Genomic DNA, 23165 nt, shown 5'->3' with positions numbered 1-23165 from the left:
ATATGTTTTCCATCGGCACACCTTCTTTCCACAAGCAGTTTCTTTTCTCAGTCCACACTGGACTTGTTCTTCCAAACTCAGAGATTTGCTTTCAGATCCCATCTGAACAATTGTTTTCTCCGACTGAATGCTCAATTTACTTAAAATAAATATCCACCAATTTTCGTGTTGCAAATGGAAAGATGCTGGGGCGCGTGGGTGGCTCAGTCCTTAAGCGTCTGCCTTCGGCTCAGGGCGTGATCCCGGAGTCCTGGGATTGAGCCCCACATCAGGCTCCTCCACTGGGAGCCTGCTTCTTCCTCTCCCACTCTCTCTGCTTGTGTTCTCTCTCTTGCTGGCTGTCTCTCTCTCCGTCAAATAAATAAATAAATAAATAAATAAATAAATAAATAAATATCTTTAAAAAAACAAAAAAACAAATGGAAAGATGCTATCTCTTAGGAGGTATTTTCTGCTACTCCCAAAGGAATCATTACAGCCTCGTTCTCTCTCTCTCTCAGTGTCCCTTTGCCTCTCTCTTTAAGAGGCTCAGAAAGGCTGAAACTGACAGCAAACACCAAGGTTCCACCGGAAATTGGGTTATAAAAAGGAAGGAAATAAGAAAATATTGTTCACAAAACAGGACAGGTGGTTCTAAAAGCGAAAGCCTTTGTCTCTTCATTTACATGGCTTCAGAAATGCAGAGAGAAAGATTTACACAGACAACCCAGGTACTTAAAATCTCCCTGAACCTTTCCTGAAATTGGAGCTCATCTGCCATTGTTGCTCCTGGGCCACTCTGCCAAGGTCCTGTCCGTGTTTGTTCTGTCTGCTCACACCCCTTCTAGCTCCCCAAAACGGCACTTTCACAGGGAAGATTATAAGCGTGTAATATATGTGTTCTCTTGTGACCAAAAACATCTGCTTAGTGGGGAGAATAAGAGACACTTAGAATCACAGGCAAAGGGCAGACATTAACTCCTATTTCTGCTACGAACGATGAGCTTGTTAGCTTTCCTAAACCCTCTGCCTTTCTCCCTGCCCTCCTAATACAACTGTATTTGGTCAAAATCACTTTTTGCTGTTTTCAGTATTATTCCAAAACTTGGCATAATTTCCTATTCTTTATGAGCAGATTTTTGAAAACGAAATTTTATCTTCCAATACTTGCCGAGTGTTGTATCAATTGCCCGTCAACCCTCTTTTTCCCATTGCTAAACCTGGAGAACGAGGTAGCACAGGCTTTTCCTGAACACCTGTCTGAACCTTGTTCCAGTCTGGACTGGTTGCCTCTTAGCACGGCACACTGCTGTCCTTGCAGGACTTCCCATTACCCTGTCTTAAATTGGATTCTCGATTTCCCTGATTCCACTTTTTTCTCTCGCTTAGCGTACTCTTGCACATCGGTAGTGTTAACCTGAAAAATAAAATGGCCAGTTATTTTACCAGCCAAACGAGTTCATTCAGTAATAGCGGAAGCATTGCAGTGGGGGGCAAGCAAAGTATGGCAAACTGTAGGTGAGCCCGAAAAACAAGGGGAAGTCAGCTTTTACCAGGTTTTAGAAGGAAACTGGGGAGGGTTGTTTTGCACAAAAGTTCATTGGAGAAGAACGAGGATTTGCGGTTGTGGCCATTTTTCACTGGCTGCAAGCGGTGGTTAGTGCGTTGCTGCAGGGGCAGGGAGAGACCTTTATTCTTTTTCTTAAAAGCAGGAGATAGAATTCTTATGTAAAAATATCCTCCCTTGCTAAACTAATCATCTTCCTTCCCGTGGGCAATGCGGGCTGCGGAGAGAGGTACGTGTGCAAGAGCGCCCCCTATAGGGCTCCCTAGTTCCATTGCTATTTACTGGTGGTCCTGGTAGAACACTCTCCAGTTACATGCTGAGAAAGGGTATCTGGGAGATGGAGTTTTTGGGCTTTGCTGGCCTGAACATTTCCCTTTTTACACCCCCATACTTGATTGAATTCTAGAGAAGTATAGCGTTTGAACTGGAAAATATTATTTTCCTCAGAATCATTCACTCTATTTTCTTCTAGCATCTAGAGTTCATTTTGGCAATTCCAATGTAATGTTACAATTATTTACAAAATTACAAATATTTGTATGGTGTCATGTATTTTCTTTCTGGAGATCTTTATAATTTCTCTTAATCCATTAATGTAAAAATACATGATCTTTAGATTTAATGTAAATCTTATGCATTAATTCTACTGGATAGTCAGGGTTTGCAAACTAGAGACCCACCCATGTACTATGTTCTAAAAAAATTGTCCATATATTCTTATTGATAACTTCCTCGTTTAAAAAAAAAAAAAACTGTTTCTTTTATCTTTGTGGACCTCTTACTAGGGAGATGGCAGACATCCAAAATTTGTCTCTATTTTCATGTCTTTCTCACATACGGAATACACTTGTTCCAGCCCAATGGCCCTAACTCATTCCAGCCTCAACTCAAAAGTCTAAGTCCCGAGTCTCATCTAAGTATCACCTGCATCAGATATGGGTGAGCAATTCATCCAGAGGCGAATGCTTATACAGATGACTCAAATTCATCTTTAATCAGTATCAAATTGTGACTATTTATATAACCCTTTATTTGGTTGGGGTTTTATGTTAAACTTTTGACTTCATTTATTATTGTTCCATGAAAATAGGGACAAAATGATTCTACAAGTTGCAGTTTTATCTCTGAATTTTTAACACAATGACAAAGCATGTGGTAGAAACTCAATATTGAAGGAGTGAATGAATGAATGAATGAATGAATCAACTGTTAGGGAGAGGGTCATTTCTCCCTTTTCCTCTTAGTTCTTTGGGCTGGTCTGATAATTAAAATGAATTACAGGAAAAAATTAATTTTATTACATACTATGGGGAACCCACATAAACATGTGAGATTCTAAAGGCAAGTAAAATGGGGCATATATGTCAGCCTGGATTAAGGAGAAGGGATAGGTATCTGGGACTCAAAGGGAAGGCAAACAATTCACAGGAAGATGATAAAGAGTACATGTTTGGTAAGCAAGTATTTGTTGGGACATGCAGAAACAATGGAACATAGGAATTTTAACAGACTTTGCTAGTCTCTCCCGGTTTCCTGAACCTAGTTCACATTATACTGTAGTTATCTATGATGATAGCTCTCCTTCTGGAGCATGCCCTCTATTAAAATTCTTTTAGTCCATTAGCAAAAAGGTCAAAGTTTCTTCCTGTGGCTCTAGAAAACAGCAAAATGCTAAAAAAGGAAGGGAACATTGGGAGCATGTCAAACTACACAGAAGCAAGCCATCTCAGCTCTCAACAGCCAAGGCTGGAACAATTTGAGCAATTAAAAAAAATTTGTCATAAGCCAAAGAATAATATAAATATCCATGAGTCTGTACTGATATAAATAAATGATTTAATGAATAAAGAAATGAGAGAGAAGGGACAAATTTCCTTTATAAAATTCAAATAATAAATGAAGAAGAAATGAGGGAAATAGAAAATCACCTTTTGAATGACACAGTAGTAATTGCTGCAAGAAAATTCTATATGTGAATGCTAAAATTAGTGAGTGAAACTTTAAGGAGAAATAGGATATTTACATAGCCTCAAACTATCTTTTCTAAAATATTTATTACTATGGTGGTTTTAACAAATGTCCACATTTGTTTTGATAGTCCTTTCTCCAGGAGGTGGAGCTCATTTCTCTTCCCCTTGAATGTAAACTACACATTAATTCACTTCTAATGAATAGAGGATGTAAAAGAAAAAAATAGTAACTTTTCAGTGAAGACATCTAAAAGATGTTGGGGAGGAAACATTTTCTTCTACCATTCAAAGTTTCTTCCAGCTGGTCCAAGAATTAAATTGACATGAGACAGATTAGCAGGAGAAAATCAAATATAATTTCATATGCACAAGTGTTCCACATATATGAGCGGTACAAAGACAAAAAAGTAAAATGAAGTATATAAGCCATCCTGAGCTAAGGAATGGGATAGGGATCTGGGGCTTCAAAGAGGGGGAGCAAAAATCACAGTGCAATAAGAAGAAGAGTAGATGTTTGGTAATTAGATGTTTGCCCTGCCATACAGATAGGTCACTCATGTACAACTTATCTTTGGTGGAATGCCTGGGTGGTTCAGTCAGTTGAATGTCTGCCTCTTGATTTTGGCTCCCATCATGATCTCAGGGTCATGAGATTGAGCCCCATGTTGGGATCCACACTCAGTGGAGAGTCTGCAGAGATTATCTCTCTCCCGCTCCTTCTGCCCCTCACCCTGCTCGTGCACTCTCTCTCTCTTTCAAATAAATAAATAAATAAATAAATAAATAAATAAATAAATAAATAGGCCTTTAAAAAAGATTTTTATCTCTGGCAATAACTCTTATTCTTGGAAAGATCTCCAATTTAGATCCTTCTAGCTAGTTAAGGGAGGGACAAAATTTCTCTTGAGCCCACAGGGTCTTGCCTTCAACTCAAAACAGTCTACAAGCTAATGAGGCACATCTTGGGGAGATTTTGTTCTGAACCCCTTCACAGACACCACCTTAACCAAGTAATCATGGTAACTACATCAATGATGCCATGTTGATATCATGAGTATACTGATGTCCTTACATAATGTGATGAGAAGGGTACTTCAACTGTATGAAAGTCTTCCCTAGAAACCATAAATCTAGCTGAATCATGGCATAATATCAGACTGACCCACACCGAGAAGACATTCTACATAATACCAGGATGGTGCTTTTCAAAAATGTCAAAGTCATGAAAAACAAGGATAGTCTGAGAAACTGTCTCAGATGAGAAAAGACTAAGGATATATATTGATCTTTAAAAAATAAAGAAATTTGCTCCCATTTGTAGGTGTAAATGTAATAAAAGATGAGCAAGATCTTGAAAGGAAAAGTCCCATAATTAAAGAGAATAACTGAAAACCATAAGATATTCATGAAAGAAATTGAAGATGACACAAATAAATAGAAATATATTCCACGCTCATGGATTGGAAGATTTGATATTGTTAAATGTCCATACTACCCAAAAATAATTATGCCAGGCAACTAAAACAATGTGGTATTTTCAAAACAACAACAAAGTCTCTGAAATAGGAGGCTCTGGGTAGAGGCCTGCATGTGTGTGACCTCCAATATGGCAAATAAGGAGATATTCAACCAAAAAGTTTTAGAATTATTAGCTTTCCAAAAGGAGGAGGATGATGACAATAATGATGATGATGATGACATCACTGTCTATAGAAAAAGTAAATTACAGCTATATTAACGATCATAATATAAAAAGAAAATCTCCATGGACTTGAGCTAAGGAAGGGTTTCTTGCACAAAACACAAAAATGCATAAATCATGATGAAAAGTGAGTAAATAAAACTACAACAACTTGGGGTGGAAGCAAAACAAGAAGTAACAAAAACATCAAAATAAAGCAAAATCAGAAGGAGAGAAGATATTTGCAACAAATCTTGTTCAACAATAAAAACAAAATGTATGTGTTCATGAAACTTCTAACTCCAGATATAGGTTAAATTTCAGGTGGGGTTAGGTTAGGGTTTGATTTCTATTTTCTGAAATTCTCTCACATTGCCTTCAGCTTAGCACAGAGGTTCATTTTTGCCATAGCCACTAACAGCTACTAGTTCTAGCCGTCGCTTAATTCACAAATATGATGAAAGGGAAGGTCGTATTTTACATTTGTAAAAAAGCCTCCAACTTAATGTTGATGTTCCCCAACTGGATCAAGCCCTGGCCCAGGGACATTTCATGGGCTGAGACAATCAAGCATGAAAGTGTTTTGATGGGTTCAGATCTACCGTGGTGTAGCCCTGCAGCCCAGGGTGAGGTTAACCACCAAAATCTCAAGGTTGCCATGAAGCCGAGGATAGCTAGAATGGCTGCCAGATAGGCAACCGCAATGTCCACTCCAGGATGTCAATATGTTTTGATCAAAATTTGTTAGCAGATATCTTTGGAAAAATACAAAGAAATTATTTATTTGATTATAACATACTGGAGAAGAAAAGTAGAAATAATGAAAAATGATAATACAATTGTTACTATAAATAACTTTTTTCTTCTGCTGGTCTAGATGCACCCATCATTTGTTTTGTGTACGGCATCAGACTCCTAATCAGCCTTTTCTCCACCGATTCCTTCCAGTACACTCTACATTGCAACTAAGAGGATATCTCTAAATTTCAAATAGGTGTGTGGCCTGTCCATATTTATCCAGTGGTATGCTACAAATATTGAACAACTGGCTTTCCAGAGTTGGAGGATGGGGGTGCTAATGGGACTTGTGGCTTTAACCAATCTCTGATGTATAAATACTACCACCGCAGCCAATTTCAAGCCACCAAAAATATGTTAATTTGTGATCCCTGAAAATTTAAAGTCAGCTCTCACAAGTCAATATAAGCCAGCTCAACACCACTACGTACATTTTCAATTGCTTCTGAAGACTCAGAGATTTGCTCTGTCTTATGGTCTCCGTGATGTGTGTACTTTTTCTCTTTCCAAAGTTTTATCTTGCCATCTGCTTTCACACAACATAGATACACTAAACTCTCTTGTTAGTTCCCTGAATAGCCTCAATTCTCCCCATCTTAAAGACTTTTGCATGGATCCCCCTTCATCATGCCAATTCTAGTTATCTTTAAGACCTCAGTTTAGAAGAAAATTCTTCTATAAAAAAATGTTATCCCCTCTGAGTTAGGAACCCTTCCTACATCTTCCCAGATTCCTATACTCTTTCTATCATAGCCTTTATTACTCCATGTTGTAATTACATATTTCCATGGGTCTATATCTCCCACTGTGAGCAACTTGAGAGCAGAAACTATCCATAATTCTCTATTGTATGCTGAACTTAGAGCACAGCACATGCACCTAGTAGATACTCCCTAGACATTGTTGAATTGATTAAAAAGCAGATATATATATATATGTGTGTGTGTGTGTGTGTGTGTGTGTGTGTGCTCTGAAGAAGAGAGGCAACAATTAGTAGAGAAGAGTGTGAAAGAATTTTTGCACATATGGTAAACAAGGAGCTAAGAGTAGCCTATGGGTATGAACTTATAGACATTATGAATGACTCAGTTTAGCATTAAGAGAAGGAAACTTATTTATAAATATGAAACATAAGCACTTCAGCAATAGATAAATCAGGAACCAGGTACATCAGAAGGAGCTTTAACATCAAACTGCCACCTTGAAAAGATAGCCATTAATATCACCGGGGGGGATAGGAGGAGCCACAACAGAAGTGAGGTTTTCTGCCATCTTCCCTGCACATCTAACCACCGTCTTGCCTCAGCCTTAACAGCAGCAGCACCAAGAGCAACAACAGAATTATTTAGTACTTGTGGGTCAATTTCACCTTTGCTATACTTCGTTCAACCCTTATAACAACTGATAAGGTCGTTGATATTTTTTAAATATTTTATTTACTTACTTATTTACTTAGAGGGAGAGCACAAGCAGTGGAAGGAGCAAAGGGAGAGGGAGAGAGAGAATCTCAAGCAGATGCTGTGCTGAGCATGGAGCCCAATGTGGGGCTTGATCTCAGAACCCTGAGATCTTGAGCTGAAAGCAAGAGTAGGTTGCTTAACCAAGTGAGCCACCCAGGCACCTGGAGGTTGTTGATATTATCATACCTATTTTATAGGTGAGAAAAAACAGGACAGGGAGATCAAGTAACTTGCTCAAATTCACACAGGTAATAAGTGACAGTATCAAAATTTAATGCCCGATCTATGAGATTCCAAAGCCTTATTTTTTACTTCTCTGTTTTACAGTTTCTCACCATCCTTTGAAGAACAAATGTTGATACTGCTCTCAAAGTCCCCAGTCTACACCATCATTTATGTATCAGGGCATGGGGGAATCTCAGCAGCTGACTGAAATAAAATCTCTGAGGCTTGACCCTCCCATCTCAAATATAGTAAAAATGTATCTTCATGATAATGATGGATTTTTATTTGAGTTTTTACAATGCTGATGTCAGCTAAAGTCAGGAAGTGTTTTTCTGCGATGAACAAAATCGGACTCATTTTCTTTTTCAGTGGGTGGTTGGGAGTCGGGTTTAGAGAGAACACATAAAACAGGGATTCTTCTACTTGCCTTCTTTGAACCTTATAAGGCAGTGGAGTAGGTGGGTAAGAAGAAAGAGCACCGATTCTGGGAACAACGTTGGATGGTGATCACAGAAGGTACGAAACCAAGAATGTCTAAAGAAGTGTATTTTTCCTTCCATATCCAAACATACTAATGGGGTTTATAAGTAGAACAGAAAAATTTGAATCAAATGTTCAAGTTTCTCATGATTGGTGCCATAAGAGAGTAGGATTGCGTTTTGCAGGCTCCCATCCTCCTGAGTTCTTGGATGAAGCTCTGACCCACTGGAGATTTAAGCTTGAATTTCCTTGCTCTCAAACTTATTTTCATCAGGAGGCATCCCTGCTTACACGGAATTGGAAGGAAAGGAAATCACCTGGAAAATAAAACATCAACGTCCAAGAACAGGATCATCGCCTCCCTCTCCTTCCATCCCTTCCTCAATCACCATGACCATTGTCAATTACACATGATTGCTGATTATTACTGTGCTGAGGTTTTCTGTACACGGTCCTCACAACAAACATCAGAAGAGAATGAAAATGCTTTCATCTAATAGTTGAGTTACCTAAAATCTGGAAAGAATTCATAATTTTTTCCTGGCTATACAACTAGAAACTGACAAGTTACAAGGAGATCATTGAACTTAATTATATCTATATAAAAATGTACTAAATGTTATTATAACATTTATTATAGTGTAGTAGTTGTATTATTATTGATATTTTAATTTATTATTATCCTAATTATATTACTATTACATTATACTATGATGTTAAACATACATTGAATATTATATTAAATACACTGTTTCCTCATTTTCCAGCCTTCATTCCATCCCTCATGTTCCTACCATCTCTAACTCCAGGTACCCCACAAATCATTACTGTATAAATGTGTCTTTCCAATTCTGGGAGTCAGAGAGAACCTCAAACCCTAGCAGACCATGTGAATTATTAGTCATGGAAACAAACCCACCTCAATCGAATTACATGAGCTTTCTATGCACCACATGACTGAGACAGAGGTGCTGATGCACAATTCCAGCAAGGTAAGGATCAGCATTAGGGACATCAGGCCCTAGGGGATACGATGCCTCATATCAAACCCAGTACAAACATTCAGAGGGGAAACAATGCCATCAGGAAACCAAATATAACATCTCCCACCCTTAAAACAGAACAAAGTGAACCATAGATTAGGTTTAAGACACAGACACACACCAACACTCTTTAAGAGAGATTTTGTCAACCTAAAAACATGGAAACATTTTCCCTGGAGAGACACATTGAATTTCTTTATGAACCTACGTGAAGTAATCAGGGGTGAAGAAACCGTAGAGGCAAATGCTGATACTGTCGCTAACATCTCCTAATTTGAGTCATAGCAAACCAGGGAGACGAGGAGGCAGTTCAGGAAAACAGACAAAAACAACCCCTCTGCCATTTCATTAATGGAACCTCATTAGAGGGTTTATGCATTTACACCATCGCTAGAAACTAAACACTAAACTCAAATATTAAACAAAAAATTACTAGACTAGCGAGCCCTCTATTATCACTAAGACACCTCGACGAAGCAAATACAAAATTGCTCCAGAAGGAAAATACTATGAAATCCACATGGGGGGGAAAAATCAGACCCATATAAATATAAACTTGGCTTATTAAAAATACAACGTAGAAAAAAAGGAGGCACAAACTTCTATGCTAGCATACAGGAGGACTGGGAGTCAGTCAGTAAAAATAGATCATAAAATCGGTCATCATGGAGAAAATAGGCAAATTGGAAGGAAAAATCTTAATTCTAAGTGGACCTCAGATGAGGGAGAATATCTAACACAAACAACAAAATCATTTGGAAAGGCTCTTAAGGAACTTCGCCTTAAAAATAAAATGCCCCCCGAAATTCAAAAGTGAGTCATGATTTGAAAATCCCAGACCACAGAGAATACTGCAAATCTCCCAAGTCAGTTTTATTAGTAAGATCCGAGATAATTTTTTTTTCCATTTGATCTCTCTGGAGAGTGTAACAGTAGTAGTAATAAATATTAATAAGACAACACAATGTGCACTGTTTTAACTGTTAATCAAATATTAACTTGTTTAATCCTTACACCAGCTCTGTGAGACTGATACCATTACTATCCTCATTTGAAAGATGAGCAAATTGAAGCACAGAAAGATTGTCGAACTTGACCTTCATTACAGAGCTAATAAGTGGCAAAGCCCAGATTCAAACAAGGTTGCATGATACCTGATACACTATTCTTCTGTACATTTTAGACTGTGTGAATTACTTTATAATTAAACATAATTTTTGAAAACATACGTTTGAAAAGATGCCCACGTAAACGCATAAGTCCTGTGACTGTGAAGACTCACAATTCTTGAAAGAGTGCTTATTAACTGCTAAATTTACTGAGAGAAAAACAAACCCAACTAGAGCCACAGCAGAGCTGGCAATACACATTCCAAAAGCGTTTTGCACCTAAAAAAAAGAATAAGAAATTTCCATTAATATAGGAAGCACACCCTTCCTTCCTTTGGTGGCGATTCATTTCAGTTAATATCAATTCAAGGTTGCTTACACGCCCAGCATCATCCTAGATTCCAGGACGCATCAATGAACAAAGATCCATACCCCCGTGGAGCTTACATTCTAGCAGCAAAGAAAGAAAACAACTAAGCATACGAACAGATAAATTACATAGTATTTTTTAAAGGGAGTAAGTATTATGGGCAAATGGAATGGAGTGAGGAGGACCTGGACATCCAGAGAGGAGTGGAGGTGGTGGTATTAATAGAAATGCTGCCCTGGAAGAGGCAGTGAGGAGCCAAGTAGGATACGCAGGAGGACAACTGGAGGAGAGTCCTTTCAGGCAAGGAAACAACTGAAAGCCCTTCAGCCAGAGTATTGCAGCCATGTTTGGGGGAAGCAAGAGGACAAGGTGGATGGTTGGAGGGGAGTGGCCAAAGTCAACTATATGAGGAACTGAAGATGGAGAGAGAGGGGAGAGCTGATCACACCCGGCCCTGCAGGTCTCCAAAAGGACTTTGGTTCTTACTCTGAGGAACATATAGAGCCCCTGGAGGACTTTGAGCAAAGGGGCAACACAATTAGATTAATGTATCAAAGGGAACACTGATGTCTCAAGAGGGACTGGTTTAGAGAGGGCCAAGGGTAGAAGCAAGGAGACCAATTAAGAAAGATGGTGGTGGACTGGATGAGAAACAGTCAAACTTTGGATTTAGCTTGAACGTAGGGCCAACAGGTTTTGCTGACAAATTTGATTCAAGATTGTCAAAGAATGAAAAATCGAGGCTAGTTCTCAGGTTTTTAGCCTGGGAATCTGGAAGGAGGGAGTTCTTATCGGTGGACACGGGGAGGACAGTGGAGGGGGAAGATTTGAGGAGGAAGATGTGGAGTAGAGTTTGGGGGCTTTTAGAACTCTAAGTGGAAGCAATGAGATCCACCAGCCTATTGCCCAGGAGGGAGATCTAGGCTGGAGGTATTTATTCACTGTTGTGGGCGTACAGATGTCACTTGAAGCCATGAGCATGGATGAGGTCACCAATGGAATGACTAGGGCAGGTGACAAAGGATTGAACTCTGGGGCACCCCAGCCTTCAAAGGTCAGAGAGAAGAAAAGAAAGGACATTGAGGAGGAGACACCGAGAAGACAGGAGGAAAACCAGCTAATTGAAGTGATCAAGAGGCCAAGTGAAGAAATTATTGGAAGGAGGAGTGACAAACTATGTGTTAAAGTGGCTCATGAGTCAAGTTAGGTAAGGACTGGGAATTGGTCTTTGTGTTGCCCACATAGAAGTCTCCAGTAATCTTAAGGAGAACAGTTATGGAAAGGGGATAGGGAAGAAAATAAAGCCTTATTGGAATGGCTTTAGTTGAAACTAGGCAGATCTGAATTGGAGACAGTATAGATAATCCCTTTAAATGGTTTAGCTACAGAAGGAAAAGCAAATTGTGCCCTTAGCCATCAGGAGAAAATAAGGTCAAAATGTTTTTTTTCTGTTTAGAGCACTAACTGGATGCTTATAGGCTGATTAGAAAGATCTAGCAAAAAGATATTTGGAGCGGTGCACTTGGGCTGAAAAACAAAACAAAACAAAACCAGAATGGAATCTAGTATTCAAGTAGGGATCCTGGCTTTGAAGAAAATCATAGAGAGGTCACTTGCTGTAAGAGGTTAGAATGAAAAGAGAAATGGTACAGACCTGGTCCATGAAGTGGATATTAGAGTGGGGGCCCGAATGTTCTCTAATGGCTTGAAGTTCTCAGAATAGGAGGCAAGGTCATCAATGGACGATAAAGGTGAGAGAAAAGGGACTGGTGTTTGAGGTGGCCATGCAGGGAGGGGGCAGAGTGAACGAACTAGGGAAGTTGTGTAACTGGAGAGAGGATTCAGACGGAACACATAACAAAGGCGTAGTAAGTGTGTAATGAATCACTAAAGGAATAGATCTTTTGGCTTTCAGTTGCGGAATTAAGGGTGGAAAGTGTACGGTGGAAGTAATTAGAATGGGTCAAGTTTCACGACCCACAAAAATCAAGAAGCTTTTTTCTGAGCTTCAAAGTCATCCAATATTCAAGGTTACCATCCCAATAATCATTCGGAATCTCTATGATTTTCTGATAATTTACCACCTGAACACCTGAAGAAAAGAGAATTTTCTTGCACATTACATGAGACTCGATGTCTCTGTTGAATTCACCAACCTCTACTCTCCTCTTATTAATGGATAACTTATTTCTAGTCCTACGATCATAGGAAGACAAGAACAACTGCCACTTACCAGCGTTCTTGTGGGTTTTCTCCCAGCTGCAACAGATAGGGATCCTGAAACAATGAACTGTTCGAACACAGGACATGAAGCAGATAAGAGAATACTAAGTCTCAACTATTTTTTCTTTGTACTCCTTTGATTAGTGGCTATCTAGCAATGGTTGCACAAAACTTCTGTTTTACATTCACATTCTACCACATGGAATTATACTTGTTGTTCATCATTTTATAGCAATAAAATTTTAAATTAGTTAAAAATTTGAGCAAACATATAATATTTTCATATGTTTTTTTTTTAAAGATTTTATTTATTTATTTGACAGAGATAGAGACAGCCAGCGAGAGAGGGAACACAAGCAGGGGGAGTGGCAGAGGAAGAAGCAGGCTCCCAGCAGAGGAGCCCGATGTGGGGCTCGATCCCAGAATGCCGGGATCACGCCCTGAGCCGAAGGCAGACGCTTAACGACTGCGCCACCCAGGTGCCCCATATTTTCATATGTTTTATGTCTGGCTTTTTATAGGTTATACGAGCATGCATACTTTAAAAACATAATACATACAAATATTTAATGTAACATAATTGTCTTTATGCTTCTATTTATAGTAAATGTAAATAACATTTATTTACATACACACGCACATGTAACATTACTCTCATGCTCTTACCCAGGCTTCAGACAAGGGTTTGATTGATTGCATTAGATGTCCTAAAAGAACTTCTGCAAAACTGCCTATATTGGTACACCCACTAAGTTTTACATGACTATTTTGGATAAGCTATTGTTTGCATGACTCTAATTTGAGAAATTGAATTTTTTACAAGTTCATGGTCTTCTTAAAACTTCCTTTGGTTTTATACCTCATAAATCCTACGACCATTTAAAGTCACTCCTATGGTTTGAAGGCAAAGTTGCCAAAATCGTGGAGCGCAAAAGCTTGCTACATAAATTCAATTCTTGAATTCTGACTGAACGCAAAGGAACAGGTTTGAATTCCCCTTCAAACAACAAAGTGGTTATCACAAGCAACTGCAGGCTCGCTAGAGCTCCACGGTCAAGAGCATACGCTCTGCATCCTGATGCCATCTGTAACTTGTATTCATTCTGCACCTGAAGCAAAGTGTCAAGCCCTCCTTTGCCTGTGTTTCTTTTTCTATAAAATAGAGATGTGAATATCCCCATGTGAAGGTCACTGACCTTAGAGCTATATGGGGATAAAATGAAATAATACACAGTAAGGTCCTAGATAGGGGCCCAGCACACATAAAGCACTCATATCATTAACAAGAGCTAAGATTTCTATTTTTTTTTTCATTTGATTTCATAGTGACCGAAAGAGAAGGTCCTCATATTATTTCTACTATCTTAGGAAACTGAAGGGCATGAGCTTAATATCTTTTCCAAAGTCACACGGTTTGATAAGGATTAGTAAGAGGAAGACTGGGGAGTAGAGGGGATCACACAGTGCGTCCACATATAGCAGGGCAGGGATACAGAGGGAAGGGGAGGGAGACGAGGGTATGTTGCAGGTAAGGCCAGATAGGAAAGGCTTTGTTCCACGTCAGGGATCTTAGACTTTGCCCCATGGCTGATACAGAGCCAGAGAAAAGCTTCCGGCAATGGGAATCCAACAGTCAGATTTGAATCTTAGTCTTGAGGATGGCTTAAAAGAGTGAGCTCTGGTTCCCTGATCACTTCTTTTCAACAAACGGACCTCAGCTTTCTGAGAAAAGAATATTCTTTTCCGATTGAATAATCGAAACCCTTCCTTACTCTCTTTTCTACAATATGGAAATTTCCCATTTAGATAGTCGGGATTCACAATGCAGAGAAAATGTGTACTCCAGGTTTGCTAGGAAAAAAATCCAGATTCTAACTAGGTCATCTAAATGATCATATTAATTACCTAAACATTTCAGAAATGTTAAATCCAAATTACGTGCATTAGACTATATTCAGAAACTGAATATAATCTTTTGTCAGAATGGGAGATCTGATTCGGGTCAAGAAATTTTGGCCAGATGATGAGCGATTTTGTTTTAAAGGACATCTGAAGGGCAAAGGTTTTGAAAAAAGTCAAAGCATGAATAAATCAGAGCTCAAGATTTGCTGTAAATTTCTTTCTTCTTCATTTGCCAATTACATGCGCCATGTACTATTTTCAGCTAAACTTTCCCATCTTTGACACGCCATGGTAACATCTTTATTTTCATGTTTAGTCTGAGGCCGAACACAAATAAATTCTCAAAGTTCTAACACCACAATCTACAAATAAAACAATTCCTGGTTAATTACTTCCTACGCATCACCTTTCAAAAAACAAACCGTCAGGTAGGTGATAATCAAATAACAAAGTTAAATAAATAAACTTTAAGATCACCTAGGACCAAAGCCTATTTTATTGATTATATTTTGACCCAGATAGGGGAAATCAGTCTTCTGATTCCCAGACTGTGATCAATAGGCAAATCGTTTATGTCCCAAACCAGGACTCTCTTGGCTACACAAGACAATTCACCAATACTCAATTGTCATTTGATTTTCCTTTTCTTTTTTTTTTTTTAAGATTTTATTTATTCATCAGAGAGCACAAGCAGGGGGAGCAGCAGGCAGAGCAGGGAGAGGGAGAAGCAAGCTCCACGCTGAGCAAGGAGCCCGATGCGGGACTCGATCCCAGGACCCTGGGATCATGACCTGAGCTGAAGGCAGATGCTTAACCATCTGAGCCACCCAGGCGTCCCCTCATTTGATCTTCTTAGTATCCACAAACATGATACCTGGGTTTAATACATGAATACATTAACTTCATGTTTGGGGCTTAAGTTGTACTCAGCAAATATGATTTCTCTAAATCAGAAAGGCACTTTGTTTTTAAGACATGGGTAAAGAATTACAAATCAACCCCATAGCAGACAATCTTCAAATCACCTAAGAACGACACTATAATAATCAAACACATTTCTAGCAGTGGTATCTAGCAGTGATCTCTGGTCAGGGAGAATGAATACTCACAAATATAGGACCCCACAGTGGATAGGCTGTGTAGGAGATAAAGAAAAACTGACTGAAGGGATGGAATATGTTTTGTAAGGAAGCTAGAAAAATACCCAGAACCAGAACTGTGGCTCCATTCAGAATCTGGACAGCCTGTAAGAAGGGGGGAAAAAAAGCATAATGGTCATATACTTGTATACATCAGAGACCATGTTAATTTTCTTCAGAAAGGAGATAGCTGTGCTTGAAACGATTATAAAATCAAGCCTAAGTTAACTGGGCAAGGGCTTGGCCTGGGAGGTTTTCATCCCCTGCTGTCCCCACCAATCCCAGTGGCAGCCCTTCAGCTCCCTCCCCCTCTCCCCCTGCTCCCGTTCATTCTCACAAACTCCTTCCAGAAAGTGGCAGAAGGGTAGAGGCAACGTGGCTGGTAACATAGATGGGGTCAAGTCTCTTCCTAGCACATGATGAAGGCGCTCAGACATTAAACAGCAGTTCAGTGAGCCTTTCTTCAACCCAATTTTTAAATTTGAAATACAGAATACGAGTTCATAAGGACTCAGCCTCCTGATGTGGTGGTCAGACTGGAGTCCATTCTCCAACATGGACAGGACGTTTCCTACTCCCCGGGTCTAAAATAGGCCCCAGTCTTTTCTTAAAGAAGCACATTATTGACTCAGGGATGAATACCTCAAATTCCTCCTGATGTGGATAAACAAGGTTTTCCACATGATATTTATTTTCTTCCATCTTAAACCAATTTTTATTTTTATTTTTTTTTTATAATTTTTATTTTGTTATATTAGTCACCATACAGTACATCCCCAGTTAAACCAATTTTTAAACTAAAGTTGACATACCCCAAGGGCTTGTAGTTTCTCCTTCTGGTGATTTTGCAATTCGTCGTTGCGCTGGTAGACGGAGTTTACCACCTCTGGTTCCGCCTGCCTTGCTGGGGGACCACCGGCTGAGGCCGTCCCAGGCTCTGCATTACCAACTTCTTGAGAGGCCATCTGGGGTTACTGATGGCTGTCACAGAAAAGAAGTCCAAAGGTTTGACGTTTTCCCCTTTACCACTAGCTAATATTTTCTGAGTGCAACACAAGGCTTTGATTCTGTCCATACATCAGAACGACCTCACAAATGCAGCAACAATGTACATTGTTGAGTTTCATTTTGTCTCGGAGTAGTAATCATCAGACAATTGTAGGAAGTCTGGGTGCCTCATTTAACTTTGAAACAGTGAAGAGTGATTCCCTTCTCATTTTTATACGCACATATACATTATTACATAGCCCGCTTTTCTCTTCAAATCAATCTTAGACAACCGGACAGATGGTTTCACTGAGCGGTGAACTCGGGTGAGGAACATGACTTCGGTCATATTCCTATGATAACAGTAGGTATAATTTATTGAATACTTACTGCTACGTGCCAAACGCTGTCTTGTTGCTGCAAATGGGTGAACATATTTAAGGCTCCCGACAGTCTATGTTGCAATATTATTCCCACTTTAAAGATGAGGAAATTGAGGCATAGAGAGGTGAAACAACTTACCCAAACTTACACAGCTCATAAGTGAATTCAGCTCTACTAGAGACATTCTACTTTAAGGTCCAACTTTTTTTTTTAATTCATTAGGTTGGATGGTAATATATGGAAGATGCCCTTCTGGGCAGCCATATAGCGGTGGAGAGAGTTCACTCACCGTGGGAGAGCCAAGTTGAAGTCTGAATTTGGCCACTTACTAGCTGAGTGATCTAGTAATGGGAACCTCAGTGTTCACATATGTAAGTGGAAATAATTTTAATTTCATATTAACATTGCAAGGGGCAACTTTGATAAGGTATGAAGTCCCTAACCTAACAAACAGTTGGTAAACGTTGACTTTAACTTATATTCTGCCTTGCGTCAAAAAGGACTTAAAATATTGTATATAAAGGTCACCAAACCACCACCTCAATCATTACACCTAAAAAATACGTGTCATTAAAATATACACAGTATGTTCAATCTCGGACAATGTAACTTCACAGTATAAAAACTGATACAGGGAAACCTTATTTCGAATGGAGTCAGGAGGCCGAAATGGGGGGCTCTCATGCCCTACCACTCCTCTTGAGTTGTAGACCCAACAGGAAGAAAAGCACCTGGCATCTTCCAAGTCGACACTCTTTCCCAGCGAGGATCAGTCAGCCAATGAGAGACTGTCACGACTCACCCATGAAAACCTACCTGACTTTGAGCTCTCAGTTGGCTGCAATGGACTTTTTGTTCATAACAGTAATTCCCAAATCCTATCTCTCCCTCTATAAAAAAAAAAAAAAGGCAGTTCCTCCTTTTTGTTCTCTGGACTTGCCTATGATTTCATTGCAGCTGTCCCAAATGACAATTCTCTGCTCCTCCCGAATAAATCCATTTTTGCTAGTAACAGAACCGCGTTTGATCTTGAAGGTTAACAACCGTGTCCTCCAACACAACGTGACTGCAAAACGCTTATCGGCTTTTACAGCTGATGCGGTGGAATGTAGGGGATTAACTGCAAATCTATTGCGTACTGTTGGGTTCTGCCAAGACTACTGGCTTTGAGTTTAGAATAGTATCTTAATTTCTCCTTTTTGTTGAAAGTTGTATAGCCGATCTGTTTTTCTAATAATTTCACTCATGTTTGGCAAAGTAAATCCACGCTGCCTCCTTTCAGGATAATGTGTACGTTTCCAATTCCCCGTGATAGCAGGTGTATGTCACGCTAATTTAATCACTAAGGCACAAAGAAGGTGAAGGTCAGAGCACATTCGAACTTTCTCTTTATCACAGGGGTAATTGTATTTTACCTCTCACCAAAGGTTCCTGCCAAAACTGATTTTCATGCTAGCGTTCAGGTACACGCTCTGTTTAAACACCGATAAATGCAAAATGACAAGGAGCCCTTACTTCCATGCTCAATACTATGCATGGAATCCAAGAATGAGAAAAGATCAAAAAGTTTACGGCAAACTCTATTTTAATGAATGCCTAACGTAATCCTCGTCAGGATGTGCAATAAGAATGGCCAAACATAGAATAATCTTCTCTAAATCCCTCTCTTATCTATTTGGGAAATCACCTTGCAGAGCTCAGACTTAAGATTTATCCATCGGGGGGCACCTGGGTAGTTCAGTCAGTTAAGCATCTGCCTTCAGCTCAGATTATGATCTCCAGGGTCCTGGGATCTAGCCCCACATGGGGCTCTCTGCTCAAAGAGGAGCCTGCTTCTCCCTCTCCCTTCTGCCTGCCGCTCTCCCTGCTTGTGCTCTCTCTCTCTCTCTAATAAACAAATAAAATCTTTTAAAAAATAAAATGAAATGAAAGAAAATAAAATTTATCCATTGGGATACGTGTGTGTGTATATATATTTAAAGATCTCATATTTTTAAGTGATCTCTACACCCAATGTGGGGCTTGAACTCACAACCCAAAGATCAAGAGTCACATGCTCCACTGACTGAGCCAACCAGGCACCCCGGAACTATGCATATATTTAAGATAAGATATCTACTGTGCTAAAATGTATGTGACGTGGGGAGTGGTGCTCCTTCATGATCAGACAGCTGCCTGCTGTTACGCCAACTTCGTGCCCCCCTCTTCCGATCTCATAGCTCCATCCAGCCATGGTTTATTTCATTTAATCCCCCAAGCGTCAAGCTCTCAAAAGTCTCGAACCCTCCTTCTCAGGATTATACCTCCCTTCTTGAACAGCTTACCCCTCAAGCTCCCCCTAGATAATTTCTGCTCTTCTTCCAGACTGACTCTCTGCCCACTTCCCCATGTTTCACGAAGGAAGCCCTTCTCAGTCCCGGCCAAGTCTGGAGGAAGCTCCCCGTTATTAAGAATGTCCTCTGCTGGGGCGCCTGGGTGGCACAGCAGTTGAGCGTCTGCCTTCGGCTCAGGGTGTGATCCCGGCGTTACGGGATCGAGCCCCACATCAGGCTCTTCCACTATGAGCCTGCTTCTTCCTCTCCCACTCCCCCTGCTTGTGTTCCCTCTCTCGCTGGCTGTCTCTATGTCAAATAAATAAATAAAATCTTTAAAAAAAAAAAAAAAGAATGTCCTCTGCTTCCCTTTTCCTACTATCTACCCGTCTGAGCCTCAACTGACTGGATATTCAGCTGTCTTCCTAACGTGGTAACTCCAGTACCTGGGTCCATGTCTGTCACACGCTGGGCACTCAGTGAACACATGCTTGATAAATAAATGAATTTTTGGTCCAGCCTGATGGAGCCATGCCTCGTCGAAAATACGTCTGCAAGGATTGGGGCCTCTCATACAGAGAAACTCCAGAGTACTTCTGGAGTGAGGAAATCTATTTTAACCACATCATTTCATTTGACTTTTTAAAATAACTATAAATATCAGGGAGAATTTTCAGCCTTCAGGCAAAATAATGTTCAACAATTTTCTCAGTGTAGCTTTTTTTTTTTTTTTTTCTCAATGGGAGATTTCCTGAGAACCGCAGGTAAGTTCACCCACCCAGCTTTTACTGTGTGTCAGGCACTGTTCTAAGCGTTTCACTCATTTAGAACCAATTTATCTCTCCCACGTCCGTATGAATAGGTACCGCTCTTATGATCCTTTCCATTTCACAGACAGGTGAGTGGAGCATCAGCAGAGTTAAGTCACTTCCCCAAAAAACCACACAGCCACCATTGAGGAGATAGGGCTCAGAACCTAGTCGTCTGGTTCCAGGGTATCATTACTACCCTCTGAGCTTATGCAGAAACTCCCTCACTCACTAAATCCCACACTTCAGGTGTGTCCAGACCACCCCACTCCCACAGCTGGCAGCCAAATTTGGAGACAGTCCCTTGGATTGAATACATCTAAGGTGTGTGTGTGTGTGTGTGTGTGTGTGTGCACTTCCATGCCCACATCTTCCCCCCAAAATAACCACATGATTATGCCTACCATTTTTTACCTAACATATTATAATGATATAATTATGTCTAACATTTTGGCACCAGGATAACAATCAAATTCTAAAGGGAAGCCATGCTCTGAGCTGAAGTTCTAAATCTCTACGTAGCAACCATACAGAAAACTCTGCAGACATCCTCATGGCCCACGCGGGGCACCTCGAACAGATAATAACAAAGGACTTTCTCGGAAGAGGGGATCCAGAGGGTTTACCTTGCAGGCTTCAGGCCTTGGAAGACGTCTTGCCTCTGAAGCCGAGGAGGAGACACTCAATAATGACTGCTATAGTGTCTTTTCTGGAAAACTGCAGCCTCTTCTGACTCGAGCTTAACGTACCTTTGCCTTGCGCAACACTCTGGAGGAGTCGGTGGAAATGTGCCGGCGGTAGGGCGTGCTAACCGCATCTGCCTCTGAGACCACTCTGATATCACTGAGCTTCCCGAAGGCTTACTGCTGATTAGCAAACTGGCAGCAGGAGTAACTGTCTTCTGGCTTTGAGACATTGCCCAACGCATTGTTGGAACAAGAAATACAAGCAGGAACTATAGGTAGACGGGTGGCAAAGCACTGCAGGATGGGGATTGAACAGTTATTTGGAAGAACAAAGAACAAACTCAGATACTAAGAGCAGTGTCTGGACGAGGGGGAGTGGTCACAGGCATCATCACATTCAATTCGCACAGGCACAGAAAGGCTAGTTAATTTGCCAACATTATAGATACAAAACTTTTGCAAAGTGTAGTTTTAATGCATTGAAGGATTGCCACGTAGCGGTCATCGCTCTAAATGTTTTACACGCGTTGACCCACCCCCTCCACCTCACACTGACTCCAGACTAGGACAACTGTTAGCCCACTTTCACAGAAAAGACGACTATGGCATGGGAATATTAACCAGCGTTCCTCACATCAGCCAGTACCCAGCCAAGCTGGGTGCAAACCTCAGGCTCTCGGTAGGGTGAGGTCAGAGTGGTGCCCGTTTTCCCCAGTGGGATTTTAATAACACCTCCCTTCGCTTTCAGAGGTGTCCCGGCTTAGAAGATGAATTATTGTGAAAATTAATAAAAAGAAACCCCGTTTAAAATGGTGTTGGGAAGGGGCGCCTGGGTGGCTCCGTTGGTTAAGTGTCTGCCTTCGGTTGAGGTCATGATCTCCGGGTTCGTGGGATCGAGCCCCCCAGTCTGGCTCCCCGCTGAAAGGAGAGCCTGCTTCTCCCTCTCCTTCTGCCCTTCACTCCTGCTGTGCTCACTCCCTCTCATTCTCTCTGTCTCTCTCCCTCAAATAAGTAAATAAATAAATAAATAAATAAATAAATAAATAAATAAATAAATAAATAAAATCTCTAAAATGAAATAAAATGGTGTTGGGAGGTCAAAGTAGGGAGCTCTCACGCTGTACCACTTCTCAGGGACTGCAGACCCCACAGGAAGAGACCTACTTTCTCAAGCTGCTTTACGTCCTTTACTGCTCAGTGCGAGGAAGGTGTTTCTCTAGCAACGGCCCAGCCAATGAGAGGCAGTCACAACTCAGCCAATGAGGAGCCCCTATACTTGGAACTCCCTGTTTAGTCCAGTGGACTTTGTGTTTATAACAGCCCTCCCCAGCTCCCCCCGCCCCAACCTCCGGCCACCTTCCTCTATAAAAGAGCAGTTCTCCCGGGAAGACCCTGACATCGCTGTGGTTTGCTGTAGTTTGCTTTGCTCAAATTGTAATTCTCTACTCTTCCCAAATAAACCCATTTCTGCTGGTAAAATGAAACTGGCAGTTTCATTTTTAAGCTGAACATGACACAATCATCCTAAATAAGTGTCTTTAAGTAGGTGATGAAAAGATCAGAGCCAAGAGACAGTAAGGAAATAAGTAACATGCGAAGATTCAAATGCAATCTTTAGGAAGGTCACAGGGCAGGGCTGTGAGGAAGGCCTGGAAAGGGAAGGAAGTCTGCGGGAAAGAGGAGAAAGTTCCCAGCAAAGTGGGTGAGGTTCTAGTTCTAGAAATTGGAGTAGAAATGGGAGCTTGGTCACAGAAAAGAGCAAAAGACGGCCAGATACGATGACCCAAGGAGAGCTCTGGGAGACTGTGAACTTGGGCACTGACTATAAAGGGAGCCGAGGTCCAGCAGCCGGGAAAACGTAGCAAATGCAGGAGCTCTGCCACCGGGGCTGGCACCTGAGCCTGGAGCCGAGGCTGTGGAGCGAGGGATGACAGAGAAACTCTAACCATAAATCATGAGGAAATAGCTAATGGATAGAGCCATCGCAAATGGAATACTGACGAAGAAAAAGTAGGAGGAGGGGGAGCGGGGGAAGGGGAAG

The 23165-nt window shown here is 40.7% G+C and overlaps 1 protein-coding gene across 7 annotated transcripts; it reads right to left on the bottom strand.

The window, feature by feature from the left end:
• Positions 1-7707: 7707 nt before the first annotated feature.
• LOC123785094 (membrane-spanning 4-domains subfamily A member 3-like) lies at positions 7708-21444 on the bottom strand. 7 transcript variants are annotated; one of them, XM_045786768.2, is made up of 8 exons: positions 21065-21444; positions 18134-18207; positions 16759-16927; positions 15917-16051; positions 12916-12972; positions 10433-10591; positions 9080-9181; positions 7708-8477 (listed from the first exon to the last, which is right to left on the bottom strand). In XM_045786768.2, the coding sequence occupies exons 3-8, from the start codon at positions 16909-16911 to the stop codon at positions 8448-8450; spliced, it is 636 nt and encodes a 211-aa protein (XP_045642724.1). In that variant the 5' UTR covers positions 16912-16927; positions 18134-18207; positions 21065-21444; the 3' UTR covers positions 7708-8447. The 7 variants fall into 7 exon arrangements, 6 of the variants coding, with proteins under 6 accessions (XP_045642724.1, XP_045642726.1, XP_045642725.1 ...); XM_045786770.2 differs by having other exon boundaries at positions 21188-21444; XM_045786769.2 differs by lacking the exon at positions 18134-18207 and having other exon boundaries at positions 21188-21444.
• Positions 21445-23165: the final 1721 nt, after the last annotated feature.

Source organism: Ursus americanus, chromosome 24, assembly GCF_024610735.1.
Source record: "Ursus americanus isolate L20-20 chromosome 24, mUrsAme1.1.p, whole genome shotgun sequence".
Classification (NCBI taxonomy): Eukaryota; Metazoa; Chordata; class Mammalia; order Carnivora; family Ursidae; genus Ursus; species Ursus americanus.
Note: the sequence above shows the minus strand (reverse complement) of the source record. Positions and strands in the feature narration are given on the sequence as shown.